Raw genomic sequence first — 16076 nt, 5'->3', positions numbered from 1 at the left:
AACTTTGAAAAAGCAAAGTCAAACCCATACTACTTCTTTTCCCCTCCCCACAAAACATACACACACACACGCATGCATATACACGCACACACACGCATATACATGCACTCACGCATGCACTCACGCATGCACTCACGCACACATACACGCGCACACGCACACATACACGCGCACACGCACACATACACATGCACACACGCACGCATACACACGCACGCACGCACACACACACACACACACCAGGTAATGTACTGATTTCCATGCTTAAATCTCAATAAAATAACAAATCCTAACACTGAACACAACTGGGTCATTGTTGATCCTGAAATAATTCTTGCCTTGAGGTTTCTCCGAACAAATACATTAAATACCTCTTGAACAAGCTCTACTATGTTAATCTGCTAAAAGCCTCCACTATCAGGCCTAAGAGTACAGTCATCATCTCCATCATAAATGAAAAAAGAATGCATAGCCACAGAAACTGGACTTCTATGGTGTTCTGACTATGGGCTCAAGCGTTTGCATTACTACAGGTAGGCAACACTAAATAAGGCAAATTCTATTGCTACCAGCACTTTAACACTATGCCTCCAGTCAAGGTTATAAAGAGATGAAACCCTTACCCCACCCTCCACCCCCTCTCCAAAACAATAAGTCTATGTAGGTTCATTTCTGAATCTTATAATTTTCACATTGATGACACAGAATCGATTTGAACAGTCCCTGGGGGGAGGGAGCAGTCAATGTACAATGAAAAAAATATCTTTTGTTAAATTATCAAAATCAAATCACATTACAATTGACTTCAAATTTTTAAATAGCAATGGAAATAAGTTGACCAGTTGAATCTTAGAAATCTTATCATACAAATGTTTGGGGTTTTGTTTGATTTTTGGTAATGGAATACATAACAGACTTTGACCTATGTTAACAAAGGCAACTGTGATAGGCACAGCCTAGGAAACAGTATACTGTACACAAGTTTGTATTTTGTTTTTTTAAAACTTAAACAAGGGATGAAAGTTTAGCAGTATTAATTTAATGGGTTCACTCATTAAAAATAAACATCTAAGTCTACACCTACTTCTGTATTACTTGATGTCTTCAAGTAAATGAATGGAAAAGGGAGAATGGTGGCATAAAGAAACTGATTTTTCCCTCAGTATTTTATAAATGCTTAACAGCATATCCTAAAGAACAGACTGTCTTTTCTTGCCCACAAGAAGATGGCCATTACATCCTCACCCAACTGCCAGCAATAAAAATACTTCAGGGAGTGGGGTGGTACTAGCATTAAGAGTTGACTCAGCTCTCCCTTATGTAAAAGAACCGATTATTATCTATATTGAGAAATAACCGAGGTACAAAATAAAACCAGCCAGTGTTCACTTATATACATGACATGTGCTTAATGCTGTCAAGCGCCTGCTTAGTCAGCTTCTCAGGCACCAAGGATAATCTGTCAGTTTAGTTATCTAAATGAAAAGAAAACCATGTTTTGTTAGAAGACAGGAGAAAATAACAGAAATCTGCCCAAATACCCTGACATGGTGCCTATCTATGAATATATATGTATGTGTGTGTATATATATATATTATATATACATATATATAAAATATATATATATTTTATAAGAACAGTGTGATTTGTTAAAATATTTTATGACTAGTAAAACCTGCACCACTAGAGCAGACAATACAAAGAACACTTAGTAAAAAAAACGCCATTCACTGAATCCCCTGGCGTATGCATTCAATGTGAATAATCAATCAAAACATATATTACAATTTAAGGTTCATAAGGAGCTCTGTCTGGGGTTTGTACAGTATACACAATATTTCAGAAGAAAAATATTACAATAAGGTATCTGATATTTACTATTCCTTTCTATAGTCAGTACTTATCTCTAGACACAGTCCACCTTTTTTATGTGCAGCTCCCAAACCTCCATGGTGAAAGACCCAAAAATTTACACTTCCCGTCAACTGTAGCACTGCATGTATCAAACTCTTGGAAAGTTCAATAAACTGCACTGTATTTTAATAAATATTTATGGGGTTTTTTTGTTTTAAGCTCAGCTTAATTTCTGTTGAGGAAACCATATCACAACAGGGTTATGGCACAACCTACTGTCAAGACACAGAAGTTCCTTGTTTATGAAAGAGTCTGAAGATGTCCATAGTACAACAAATATAAATATATATATTATATTTACATTTCCTTCTCAGCTTCTCAATTTAGGTATACAGAGATTTAGAGATAATGCCACTAATGTTTCAACTGTTATAAACCTTCAGGTTCAGTAGGTGTTTTCTCATCAATATTAGATATCTTGAAAGAGGTGACCTGGTCTTTCTTTTTTTTTTTTTTTAGAAAAGGAAAGAATGGCTAGCTATCCATGAATGGTGACCTAGGAATTTTCTCAAGAGGTTTTTATATTCCAAAATACTTGAAAAATGTGGTCCCTTGTTGCAGCTCTGGCCTCTACCTAGAGTGGGGAAAATAAAATAAACGACCCATAAACGGGAATGGGAAGGAGGAAAAAAACAAAGAAAAGAAAACCTGCTAGTTAACTCATTAATCTGTTTAGTAAAGATCTGGTTGAAAATGCCCGAACTCTGTACAATATACAAGAACAATCTTCAGCCTGCTAAGCAGCTGGTGAATATTATTTAAGAGATTCTGCTCCCCTAAACAGTCTGCCTGCCCTAGCAGGCTTCAGAATAGGTCACTTCCGGTCATCAATGGTTTTAATGAATTCAACTGCTGCTGTGAATTGCATCCACCAATACGATTCTTCTCCAGATAGACAGCTAGCATAAAAGCTACTGATGTACTGAACAGTAGACAGTAAACAGGGTGGGTTTGCCTGGAAGAAAAACAACAAATACAAATTAACCTAAAGATCAACTCACATTTCTTCAGCACTTTAAGGATTATAACATGCTTTTCTCCAGGATCACTTTGTGGGGAAATCTAAGTAGTATTCCCAGCCAAGGCTCCTTCCACATGGTTGTTTTTCTTTCTATTCAGGCAGCTGGTGGTACAGTGGATAGAGTGCCAGGACCAGGAGTCAGGAAGACCCAAGTTCAAATCTGACCTCAGACACTTACTAGTTGTGTGCCCTTGGGATATTAAGTCATTTAACTTCTGAATGCCTCAGTTTTCTCATCCGTAAAATGGAAATAAGAATAGGACCTACCTCCCAGGCTTGTTGTGAGGACCACAAGATAATGCTTATAAAGTACATAGCACAATGCTGGGCACACAGTAAGTACTATATAAAGTTAGTTATTATTATAACTATTATATTGTTATTATCATTGTTGTTGTAAAACAGAATGGATTTTTTTTCTGTTAAATATAAAGCCTCTCATGTGGTTTAAAAAAAAAAACTTCAGAAGTACAAAATGAGACAGGTGTGACTAGAGGGAAATTCAGCTGGACAAGACAAGGAAGATACAATATACAGTGTCAGATGAGATCACTTTTCGAGGTATTTCTGCTGAATTTTGTCAATGTTAAAGAGGAGGGTTAAATCTGAAGGGCTTTTTGCTCCCTGCACTCCTCAAAAATTGCTGTGTTGCAAAGACAAAGGTATGAGAATTTATTCTTAAAGGCAATCTGGTAGTTTTACTGGACTAAAACTCTATGAACTTATATCAAGCTGCTCTGACTGGCTAAAAATCCAAGAAAGCTAATGGGGCCTTCACCTCCATTTAAAGAGGTACCATGATTAGCACAGAACTAGGAAGGTGACAATCTTGTTCTACTCTGCCACAGGCAGGCATAAGGAGTTCCTTATTAAGATCAGGGTTATTTTAGGAAGGACACTAGTAAATTGCAGTATCAGGAGGAAGGTAATCACAATAGTGAGTGAATAGTCTCATTATCACACCTTATAAGAATCAATTAAAGGAAATTATAATGTTGAGTATGGAGGAAAGAAAACTTAGGGAGAATATAACAGCCGTTTTTAAGTAAATGCAAGGCTCTAATGTGAAAGAAGGGAAGAGATTTCATCTTTAGGTAGAAGCTGCAAAAAGGAAAACTGGGGTTTAATGGAAAGTTTCTTAACTATCGACCCTAAGTAAAATGGGCCACCTCAAGAACTCTTCCCCTCCCTCAAAGTCCTCAAGCAAAAGCTGGATGACCACTTGGGACATTGTATAATGGGAAAATTTTTTAAGTATGGTTTGGAATGGAAAATCTCCAAGGTCCTTTTTATCTATCCTCTCCTCCCCCAAATATGTTCACTGGCAGTTCTGTACCCTGAGTACAATAACCAAAGGCCTCCTTTCCTAGGACCCACAGGTAGCTAGACTCGTTTCTCTCTGTTCAGACCAATGAATGAGTTCTCCTCTAATCCTTCCCACTCATGGAGTTCAGATTCACTAAAGAGAAAAAGGGTTCTTTACCCTTCTCTCCTCCCCTAAATAAAATATGGATCAAGGTACCACAGAAGCTGTGGGGCACTAAAATTAAGCTAAGCAAAAATCTGATAATAAACTATTGGGAAAGAAAGGCTTTTGACTCCAGGCCAAACTCATTTAAGTTGTTATTCATTTTTTAAAAGGAATTAGTGAATAAGTTCCTTAGTTATACCTTAGACATTTATTTAAAATCTGTTCTAAAATATCACCAACACATTTGTTTACTACTATTAAATTCTATTGGTTTAATAGCACTTCTAATAAATAAGGTATAAAAAGTTCAGAGTTGCAAATTTGGAGAAAATTAACACTAGAAGGTCCAGGTGAAAAAATGATGCAAAAATATAATTTCATGTCAAAATAAAAATTTTGATCTTATCTATTTGCCTTCGACATTTAAAAAAAAATCAGCACATCAATTGACACAGCTTGGTAAAGTATTCTTAAATTCTGGTCCTTCTAGTATTAAGCAGGCAGAACAAAGTCTAAAACACTCAATTTATACGACATTGCTACAGCTTGCATGAATGCCACCACTGGCAAGCCTAACAATCAAATAATTCTTTCTTTAAAAAAAATACATAAAGATCCTGAGCAGAAAAGCTTGTGGTGGCTTCCAGACCAGAGCACAGGCCGGGAGAGGAGTAAACTCCTCTCCCTTGATTGTGCCACCCTGGAGGAAGTGAGAACTTATAGGTCTCTAGAGTATACCCTCCTCCTAACAAAGGACTCAAAAGTCAAGTAACTGGCTGGGAAAATGCCCCAAAAAGGGGGGAAAAAATAAGCATATAGAATGTTACTTTCTTGGTGAACAGGTATTTTCCACCATCCTTTCAGGTGAGGAAGAACAAGGCATACCATCAGAGGAAGTCATAAAAGTCAAGGTTTCTGCATCCAAAACTTCTAAAATAAATATGCAATGGTCTCAGGCCATGGAAGACTTCAAAAAAAGATTTTGAAAATCAAGTAAGAGAGGTGGAGGAAAACTGGGAAGAGAAATGAGAGTGAGGCAAGAAAATCATGAAAAGCGAGTCAACAGCTTGCTAAAGGAGACCCAAAAAATGCTGAAGAAAATAATATCTTTAAAAATAGACTAACCCAAATGGCAAAAGAAGTCCAAAAAGCCAATGAGGAGAAAAATGCTTTAAAAAGCAGAATTAGCCAAATGGAAAAGGAGGTTCAAAAGTTCACTGAAAAAAATACTTCTTTAAAAATTAGAACAGAGCAGATGGAAGCTAATGACTTTATGAGAAACCAAGAAATTACAAAACAAAACCAAAAGAATGAAAAAATAGGAGACAATGTGAAATATCTCATTGGAAAAATAACTGAACTGGAAAACGGATCCAGGAGAGACAATTTAAAAATTATGGAACTACCTGAAAGCCATGATCAAAAATAGAGCTTAAACATCATCTTTCATAAAATTATCAAGGAAAACTGCCCTGATATTCTAGAACCAGAGGGTAAAATAAATATCGAAAGAATCCATCGATCACCTCCTGAAAGCGATCTGAAAAGAAAAACTCCTAGGAATGTTGTAGCCAAATTCAAGAGTTCCTAGGTCAAGGAGAAAATATCATAAGCAGCCAGAAAGAAACAATTCTAGTATTGTGGAAATACAATGAGGATAACACAAGATCTAGCAGCTTCTACATTAAGGGGTCACAGGGCTTGGAATATGATATTCCAGAAGTCAATGGAACTAGGATTAAAACCAAGAATTACCTACCCAGCAAAAGTGAGTATAATACTTCATGGGAAAAAAATGGTCATTCAATGAAATAGAGGACTTTCAAACATTCTTGATGAAAAGACCGGAGCTGAATAGAAAATTTGACTTTCAAACACAAGAATCAAGAGAAGCATGAAAGGGACATTTTGAGGAATTTTGCTAACATGGCATGATACTAAGTGTTTAGATGGCCTTGATACTTCTAGATCACCATTCCTTTTTCTTGTGACAAAGAACTAGTGGATGCCCATCAAAAAATTTGGCATAAGGACGTAAAGGAATCATATAGAGTCGTAAGAAATTATGAAAAGGATAGTTTTAGAAGACAAGACATGAGAAGATGTGTATGCACTGATACAGAGTAAGTGAACAAAACCAGGAGAATGATTTATACTATAACAACACTGTAAAACTAAACTATTTTGAAAGACTTAATACAATGACCAACTACAATTCCAGACATAATGAAGCATGCTACTCAGCTCCTGACAGAGAAGTAAAGATCTTAAGATGCACATGAGATCATATCATATCAAAACATCATATATGTTTTGGATATGATCAATGTGGGAATGATTTTTCTTGATTATGCATATCTGATATAAAGGTTTTGTTTTTTCTCTCCCCCACTCCCCTCACTGGGGAAGGACAACATTTCTCATTAATTAAAAAAATAAAATTTGAAAAATGGAAAAAAAAAATACATAAACATTCTGAAATGTGAATATGTAAAAATCAAAGTGATACCAAACATTATGATTACCTATGCCTGACAGTTTAAAGTAATAAATACCTTCCTAAAATTAATAGGCAAGAGTGGTAAGTAGTACAAAATAATATTTATGCATGTGAATTAACAAAGGCAACAATAAGTGAAATAGGCATTATCTGTTTACGTCTGGGTTATTAGAGTCTGACACTATTTTTGAAAGAAAGAATGTTTAGTCAGGAGTTTAGGATTACCATCTTTTTTTTCTGAAAGCTCTAACTTGTCATCTAACTTCTGTATAATATAACAGACCTCAAGAACACAGAACCAGTGAACAACAGGCAAAATATCTTAAATTAATTAAATTAAGACCTTAAAACTTGTAAATGTGGGTTATTTTTTACTACCATCATATAGAACAAACAACAATCCAATGAGATAATGCACATGGTGCTTTGTAAATATCAGATTTTATCTTTATTTGTATGCTTCATTTTAGCCAGCTTCTATTGTTGAACACAGTCACAAGGCTTCTACTGTATTTAACAGTGGTAACTGAGTGGTCTTTATAATAAAAGAGAATATCAATGACACAAAAACCAGAAAAAGACTCAAGCTAATCATATAGCGAGAGTGCAAGAAAACAGACAGTTTAACGCACAGGTGTTCTCAAGATACTAAAAGACCTAGAGGAAGGTCTGTAGGGCATTGGGTGGCTCCTCAAAGGAGGACTTACAGAAAGATGTGGACAAAAATCATACCACAAAGGAAGGCAAAGAGTGACTCTGATTTGCATCAGTAATCTCCCCAATGATACTACAAATCTATGGAAGTAAGTAACTGGCTTACCTTTATCAAAACAAACACCAGAACAGGAACAAAATCATCTGCTCCAGGGACTGAATCTTCATTGGCCAGACTGAGCAGGTTCATAATTGTGGAGCACATTCTCAGGATGCACTGCACTTTGTCCCTGGGGGTCTTATAAGCACTAATTGTGCGGATTTCAGATTGTGCAGATGGCCATGGTGCTTCGCGAAGATAGACCTATAGGAGAGAAGAGATTCATATTCTGATACATCAGCTTAACCAGGACCCATCACCACCAACAGACAACGGAAGACTACAGTGTACAAATATGCTACTTTTACATCAGCAATTCTTAACAAGGACAAGTACAGAAGAAGGCCATGTGTTACCTGTGTAGATTGTAAGGTCCTATAAAGTAGGTAGGCATTGGTCAGTGAGTGGGGAACCCTTAAGGTTGAATGCACAAGCTGGAATGTTGTATGTGTGCCTTGAACAGACCCCATCAAGGCTTGAGGGGATTTAGGAAAGTACACAAGTTGACCAGGGGGGTAGTTGCCCCCACTTCTCGCCAGCCCCTGCAAGAAGCTTGATTAGGGAGTGCTGTAAGAGTGAGTCATTCCACTGTTAGCAACCCTTGTGAGAACACTGGAACACTGGACTGGAATAAAGTAAGATTGTTAACCCCTCTGAAAATGTCTGCCTGTCTGACCAGATCAAGTGTGAACCTGTGCTAGTAGCCCTCAAGTGTACTGTATTTATTGGGCATACAGATGTGTAAGGAACAGAGAGAGGACCAGAGTGTGAGGACTGTAGAGTGAGGGCACAAAAGGGAATAATCTGCAGGAAGCCTAGAAAGCTGGGTTGGCAGTAGGCTTTAAGGGTTTAAATGCCAAGGAGAAGAGTATGCATTTGTTACTATAGGTAAGAGGGAATCTCTGGAGCTTATTGAGCAAGGAAAGAACACCAGGTGACTAGGCACACAATCTAATATCACACTGACTATTGTGGTTACTGCATCACACCTTTGTCTGATGCCGGGCTGGAAGCCTATTTAAAACTATAGTTATCTTTCACATGAACTGTGGACAGTTACTATTTTCCTCATTTTGTACCTGTATAATTGATGTTTTTTAACTTCAAGTAGACTTTATAGTCATTCACATTTAATTTGATCTGATAAGATCCGGTCCATTTTTCCAGTCTTTCAAGATCTTTCTAATAAGTTCCAATTTTGTCATGCAATGAATTAGTTTGTAGAATACACTACACTTTTTAAAATGTTCATAGAGGTGTAATTCATTATTTCAAGATTCATGATTTTGTCAATGAGAATACCTCCAACAACACTGCTTAGAACTCCTTTAAGTCTTGGTAGGTGGTTATAAGAGTTGCTATGGACAAAAAAAGAAAAGCCCTGGTGGCCAAATTCTGGTAGCTCTCCATACTTAATTAGATTGGTTCTGAAATAACCATTATTTTTTAAATTTTAAGGCAATCCTTAAAAGCCTTTCTAAACTGCGTTTTTTGACTGCAACTTTTTCCACCTGACCACACTTTTTTCTGTGTCCAAGGTATTATTAAATGGTATCTGGTGCCCAGAACAAGCAATGGCAGGTACAACAGAGTCTTGAGACCTTAATAAGCAATTTTTTAAATTAAATAATAGTGCTATAGATCTTAGAATATTAGTTATTTGAAAATTGGGAATCTAAAATTGGTAAATAACTTTTACTAACACACAACTACTCTGGATAAACTGGAGTTTGTTATATTACCTCAGGTATCTGAAGTGCTTTATGATTTGCAGTCACTACTTTAGACAATCTCTGGATATGCTCATGAAGAACTCTAAAAACAACAACAAAAATATTTCAAGTTATAACTCATTTCTTTAGGCTTATAGATATCTTCTTTGCAGATATGGATTAGAATAATAACATGAGGTGCTTTTAAATTTTATCTTTCAAAAGATATTAAAATATAGGATAAGAGTTAAGTATAGAAACTCCTTGGAGTATACTGAGACTCATTTACAGATGGACCAATATTATCAATACTCTAACAATATTACTGTGAATAAAGATATAGAATTGATGACAATGACCCAACTATTCCAGAAAACAATCTGAAATTATGCTTAAAAAGTGACTAAAATAGTCAGATGCCTTGACCAAGTGATTCCACTCACTATTAGGCATATAACTACCTCTCATGAAGTGAAAGACAGAAAGAAAGGTTCTACATACATAAAAATATTCAGTGTCACCTTTTGTGATATCAAAAAACTTGGAAAACAAGCAGGACCCTATAGACTGGGGAATGAAATAAACTGAGGCACACATTTAAGTACAAAGGAATATTACCATGCTGTAAGAAATTACAAGTATGAGGAATACCGAAAACCATAAGAAGACATATGAACTGATGAACAGTAAAGTAAACACAACTAGGTAAACAATAAATAGAAACAATAAAAAGAAAAGCTTCAAAGTAAACAGTTTGTAAAAATGATGAGCAAGCTTGGCCCTAGAAAACAGCTGAAAAAGTGCCCTAAGAAGCAGCAGACCATGGATGGGGAATGTAGCTTATACTGTCAGTCATTAACTTGGCTGTAGTTTTTTCTCTCTCTTTTAATCTGTTACAAAGAATCGCTCACTAAATAGGCAAGGGGGAAGGAATTCAGGAAGGTATTCAGAAACAATATATTCAAAAACAAATGAATCAGTAAAAAGATAACTTTTAGAGCCTTAAAGCAATCTAAAAATAAATGATGATGCCTTATATTACAATTGCAGTTACAATATATTCTATACAAATTTATAATTTGATCTTCAGATCAACTCTGTGATACTGGTAGTGCAAATATTTTTAGAACTATTAAATATGCTTTTTTTCTTCAAAAGAAGACTTTTCCTTTATAAGACAAGATAAATACTATACATGCTGGCTGGCCTGCTTTAAGTCTCATTTAGATGGTACAATAATAATTACCTTCACTGTTTTAGCAAGCCAGAATTTGCAAAGCATTTACCTCACAAGATTGTGAGGCAGGTATTATTATCCCCAGGTTACAAATGGGGAAACTGAGGCTCAGAGAGGTGAAATGAATTGTTACATGACTAATAAAAAGTGGAACTGGGGCTCAAACTCATTAACCATTCCACTATTACCTCCACAACTCCCCATAAAGCTACCTAGTTTATTTCTATATAGCCCAGCAAAGGCCCAGAACAATGTTATTACTCACTGGTCACGGAGAATGTCTCCATCTTGGTTGGGATAGAAGGCAAGCTTGAAAATTCGGTTCATCACACTTCGCTCAATTGCCATCTGAGCATCTTGGAGCTGTTCCTCACTAGCATTCTGCCAGATGACATCCTGAGCCATGGCACCATATAAAAACTGTAGGAAATCTTCTACCTGAGCTGTCTTATCATCAGCTGCTGTGAGCTTCTGAAAGTCTTCAATGTAAAACAACCCACGAAGTAGAAATTAGGGAGGGAAAAAAACCTAACTGGCTACAATCCCAGCTGCCAACTAAAAAAGATACCAAACTCTCTTGCAGTCCCAGGTCTCTGTGTTTTCCTGATTTTCCGAATAATTACAATGAAGGCGTGAGAGGAGGACAAAAAGTGAGTCTATGAAAACTTAAGGATGCTAGCGTACAAACCCTCTTGCTCAGAAATCTTCAGTAGTTCCTTATGCCTAAAAGAACTTTGGACTGACATTCAAAGTCCCTTAAATTCCAGCTCTAAACTACCTGTCTAGCCTTCTCTGGCTCTAGATTTTGGCCAAACTGGACTACTTGTTCCCCTATCTACTCCTGTCCTCTCCTATTTGCCTACATTTTACACTCAACATGTCCCATGCTTGACACATACTCCTTCATCACCATCTACAGCAATCTTTCTCTTCCTTCAAAGACACAGCTCAAGTGTCAAGTCTATTATAAAAACTAATACATACCCCACCTTCCAGTCAAAAATGATCATTTCCCCTCAAATTTTCCTAAAGCACTTCAATTACTCAGTTGTTATAACATTCAACCTTTTCTCACACTTATTTGTGTGCATCTCTCACCTATTAAGGCAGGGATGGTGGTGCTAATAATAGTAACATCCTTGAGGGTAGGAAGATGTTGTTAATAATATTTAAATATCTAATAGCACTTATGTGCTTAAGACATCTTTACTGAATTGAATTAAAGTCTGCATAATACCCTAGGTCCCAGAACAAAAGAGTGGGATATGAACCCTAGGTCTCCAGTCTCTAATACAGATCTGTCAGCAGATAGAACCACAAATCTCAACCTCAAATCCAAAGTCATTTATTTACCTTGAATGAATTCCCGAATCTTCTTCTCTTTGCTCTCCAGCAATAATCTCACACAAACTGTGGTAAAGTACCGGTTAGCCACCTCTTTGTCTCGCAAAACCCTCTGTAACAACCTTTCCAGATGGGCCTGTGTGGTCTGTAGCCCCTGGCGACAACGGGTGAGGTAAGCGATATATGGTGCCCTTTTCCTAAAAGAAAAAAATGTTTCGAAAAACAACAGATATAGACTAGCATAACATACAAAATCTCTGTCAAGATCAAGATTTTCTCTTCATGAAGTTGTTTTTGGGGGGCATTTGTTCATAAACCAATAGGCACAACCATTCTTCTTGAACAAATCAAAGTGGAAGGGGCCTTAAAGAGGCAAAGAGATGATGAAGGTGGGGAGGAGAGATGATTTCTGCCTTTACATATCTGAAGGACTTTCACAGAGGAAAACTTCTTACCAATTAGAAGAGACCAAAAACAGAATGAACTCTACCAGAAGGTAGTAAGTTTCTAATGCTCAGAAATCTTCAAACGAGACTACAAAGAAGATCCTGGTTTGGTCAAGGGTTGAACTAGATTATGCTATCCAAGGTCCCTTCCAACCTGAGATTCTATGATTCTTTTAATTTACAGAATCAAAAATCAATCACAAGACCTGAATTCAAGGTGGCTCTGTCACCAGCTAGTTGTGTGATTTTGGGCAAATGACTTCTCTTTGTCTCAGTTTCTCCATTTGTAAAATGAGGGGGCTGGACTGGCACATCTCTAGGATTCTAATATTCTGCCAGAGAGGTAAAGTGACTTGCCCAAAGTTACACATTAAGAAAGCAGAAGAGCTAGGAAGAAAATTCAGATGTGACTCAGCTCAGTTTTCTGTCTGCATGTTATGTGGCACTGACTCAGCTCTGCTGTCTAGCAGTGAATAATGTCACAAACAAACCCAATGCTTTCAGACTGACTCATTAAACCCTTTAGTAGCCTTCTCTCTACATCATGGCTTGTGTCCTGCAAAAAAAAGATAGCAGAAAATCAACTAATAGGAGCCCAGAATGATCACACAGTAGTAATGTGAATACAACTCTGGGTTACTTTGGCCAAAGTGGAGTAAATCTGCTCCATTCTCCCACTCCCATAATCTCTTTTCCATACCAAAGCACTCACACCCTCTATCATTACCATTTATAATAATAATTCACATTTCTATAGTGTGTTCAGGCCAACAAAGCACTTCCTTCACAAGCCATGCCTATTTTAAAATGAGAAACCTGACTACAAACTCAACCCTCCTATGTCCAAATTCAGTGATTTTACAACTAACACAACACAACCTTTGTTTTGAGCAGAAATAGATTCACATATGAACAGCAAATTTTTTTAAAGGGAGGAAGATGTATCCCAGGCTAATTGATACCAAAAACAAGCACATCTCTCTATAATGACCTCACTACAATACTAATGAAAGCACATCTACCAATTTTTTCCATTATTAAAGCTAAATCCTACCACTAAGAGGAAATAATAATAAGGGGAAAAAAAAAACACAGGGAGCTGAAAGTCGAGTTTAAAAACTGAATGAGTGGATAAATTACCGGTAGTCCTCTGCAATAGATGCCAGAAGCTTCCGACAAGTTCTATTATCAAAGCGTCCCACGCAGCGAATTGTTTCTTGAAGTTGAGCCATTAAGTTCTTGTCTTGTAAATTAATTGCTTCAGCTATTTGAACTTTTAGGAAGCATACAATCTCATTGTCTAACAATTAAAAAAAAAGGCAATTTATACTAGTGTCATATATTTCCATAAGCTTGCATAAGACAAGAATATCTAACACAACCACTGCCTGTGGAATTCCAGATTGATAAGGAATCTGCTCTACCACAATGCATACACTGTCTGCCAGGCCATCCCTTCTCCAAGCCTTAGTAGACAGTCACATTGAGTTGCAGTGGCAAAAAAATTTCATCATTACAATACAATCCCTCTATTAATAAAGCTCTATGCATTTAGCTAGGGGTGGGGCTCTGCAACATAGGGTTCATTGCCAGGCCTGTATTCAAAAGCATACCCATATTCAAAAGGACCCGGAATCAGGAAAACTTGAATTAAAATCTAGCCTTAAACACTTACTTTTCAGGTGTGTGACCCTGGACAAAGGATAATCTGCCTCAGTTTCCTCATCTGTAAGATGAAAATAATAATAACAGCATCTATATCCCAGGGCTAAAGTGAGGCTAAAATGAAATAATATTTGTAAAGTGCTTTACAAACCACTAAGCGCTATGTAAATGTCAGCTCTTATTATAAACGCTTGTTGTACCCCTTTGGCATTACTCTAAAAGAAGCTAAAGTCACTTGCAACCCATTGTGAGTTATCAGAGTAGGGTTTTTAAGAGAAAACTGCCTCTCAAATTATGCATAATTAGTACAATCACACAATTAAAATCCTCCTCAGATGACTCATTATGACATGGTAGTAACAATGAGCTCCTGAAGGCTACAGTATTGTAGCACAAGCTTTACCAGGTTCCAACAAACTAGAAGAAATTCAAGTACAGGTCAGATAATGGGGCTAAATGTCTGTTATCTGAGGACCAAAATACCTGAGGAGAGAATTACTTATTAAGTGATCAAATTTAGCCATCAAATAATAACAATTTTCAATTAGCCAATGTACATTTCTTATTTTTACTCACAAAAATCATCTACTACGACATGAAGGACATTGCCATCTTTTTCAGTAGAGTAGTACACCAGTGAAATCAAAGATGCTTGGACTTTTTTAAAGTCTAATTCAGGAACACAGCAGTTAATTTTTGTGGGTTAGATGAAGAACCTAATCACTGTGTACAACATACTGCTCCTCAGAAAAAAACACACACTGTATTCCAAACCATCAATTTACAAATTCACTTTAGGAACAAAACTTATTCCCAAGTTGGGAATTATATTTATGGTAGTATATTTATTTCCACTACCTTATTACAGAATGTTTTGTATAAAAATACGAGGCCATCCATCTCTGTGAATATATCCTGGACACGTTCACTAAACTGGGAGCTCCTGGAGAATAGAAATCATGTATCATTCCATCTTTGCATCCTTTAGCAAGTGACATATTTAATAAATGTGAACATGAATTATCCAGGTTTCAAGGACAAAACAACTTTGATTATATCAGCATGGGAACTCCCTCTCCACTTTAACACAGATAACAATCCTTCCATTTTTTTTGAGATGCTGTGGCCAAAAAAAAATTACCCTCCAGTAATAATAATAATAACTAACATTTAGATAAAGCTTCTGTCCTAGGCACTATACTAAGCACTTCACAATTATTATCACAGTTGATCCACACATCAGCCCTGGGAGGTAGGTACTATTATTATCACCATTTTACAGTTGAGAAAACTAAGGCAAACATGGTCCCATTGCCCATGGTCACACAGCTAGTAAGTGTCTTAGGCCAGACATGACTTCAAGTCTTCCTGACTCCAGGCCCACTTCTCTATTCAGTGCACGATCTAACTGTTCCAGAAATCCATTTTCTGGTGAACCTTCTGAACTTCATTATAGGATCTGTGGCTAATACAGAGCCTATTACTGGAACAATACTTGAGGCATGCAAGAACTTACACTCTATACTAATTAACCTTAAAGAACCATACGCCACTTCTGCACCAGAATGAGATAGCAAAATTTCTGTTCCTTAGTGAAGGGAACTGCCCATAAAGCATATTATAAGTATTAATACAGGGGGGAAAAAACATGTCATTATGCACTGATCAAGCAGCATCTTACCTTCTGGGTCCGTATGATCTGGCAGCCCATTTCTCGTCGAATGAGTCAGCACTGGGAAAGCAACAGAATCTGCTGAGCAAAGTGCAAGCCTCAGTTTCTTTTTGGCATCCCTAGAAGAATGTAAAAATACAGAAACTAGTTTCAATACTGAGAGACATGAGCCTTTTATTATAATAATAATAAAAAGCTGAGATGAGGCTTTTCATTTCAATTCAGAACTGGACAGCAAGATTCAAAGAGCACACATTAATGTACAATGTCAACATGGTA

At 36.8% G+C, this 16076-nt stretch overlaps 1 protein-coding gene across 9 annotated transcripts in view; it reads right to left on the bottom strand.

Annotated features, from left to right (window-relative positions):
* Positions 1 to 2570: 2570 nt before the first annotated feature.
* The window catches only part of GAPVD1 (GTPase activating protein and VPS9 domains 1), an 86276-nt gene continuing 72770 nt past the window's right edge, over positions 2571 to 16076 (bottom strand). For 5 of the 9 annotated variants that reach the window (XM_072631926.1, XM_072631919.1, XM_072631923.1 and 2 more), the window contains 7 exons: positions 15807 to 15916; positions 13601 to 13760; positions 12024 to 12211; positions 10936 to 11149; positions 9464 to 9536; positions 7728 to 7925; positions 2571 to 2870 (listed from right to left, as the gene is read on the bottom strand). In XM_072631926.1, coding sequence (XP_072488027.1) covers positions 2730 to 2870; positions 7728 to 7925; positions 9464 to 9536; positions 10936 to 11149; positions 12024 to 12211; positions 13601 to 13760; positions 15807 to 15916 — 1084 coding nt within the window. In that variant the 3' untranslated portion in view covers positions 2571 to 2729. Of the gene's footprint in view, positions 2871 to 7727; positions 7926 to 9463; positions 9537 to 10935; positions 11150 to 12023; positions 12212 to 13600; positions 13761 to 14135; positions 14187 to 15806; positions 15917 to 16076 lie in introns of all 9 variants that reach the window. The other 4 variants (XM_072631918.1, XM_072631921.1, XM_072631924.1 and 1 more) reach the window with 1 other exon arrangement.

The sequence above is a fragment of the Notamacropus eugenii genome, chromosome 1 (assembly GCF_028372415.1).
Source record: "Notamacropus eugenii isolate mMacEug1 chromosome 1, mMacEug1.pri_v2, whole genome shotgun sequence".
In the NCBI taxonomy this organism is placed as follows: domain Eukaryota; kingdom Metazoa; phylum Chordata; class Mammalia; order Diprotodontia; family Macropodidae; genus Notamacropus; species Notamacropus eugenii.
This window is presented reverse-complemented; position numbering and strand designations above follow the sequence as displayed.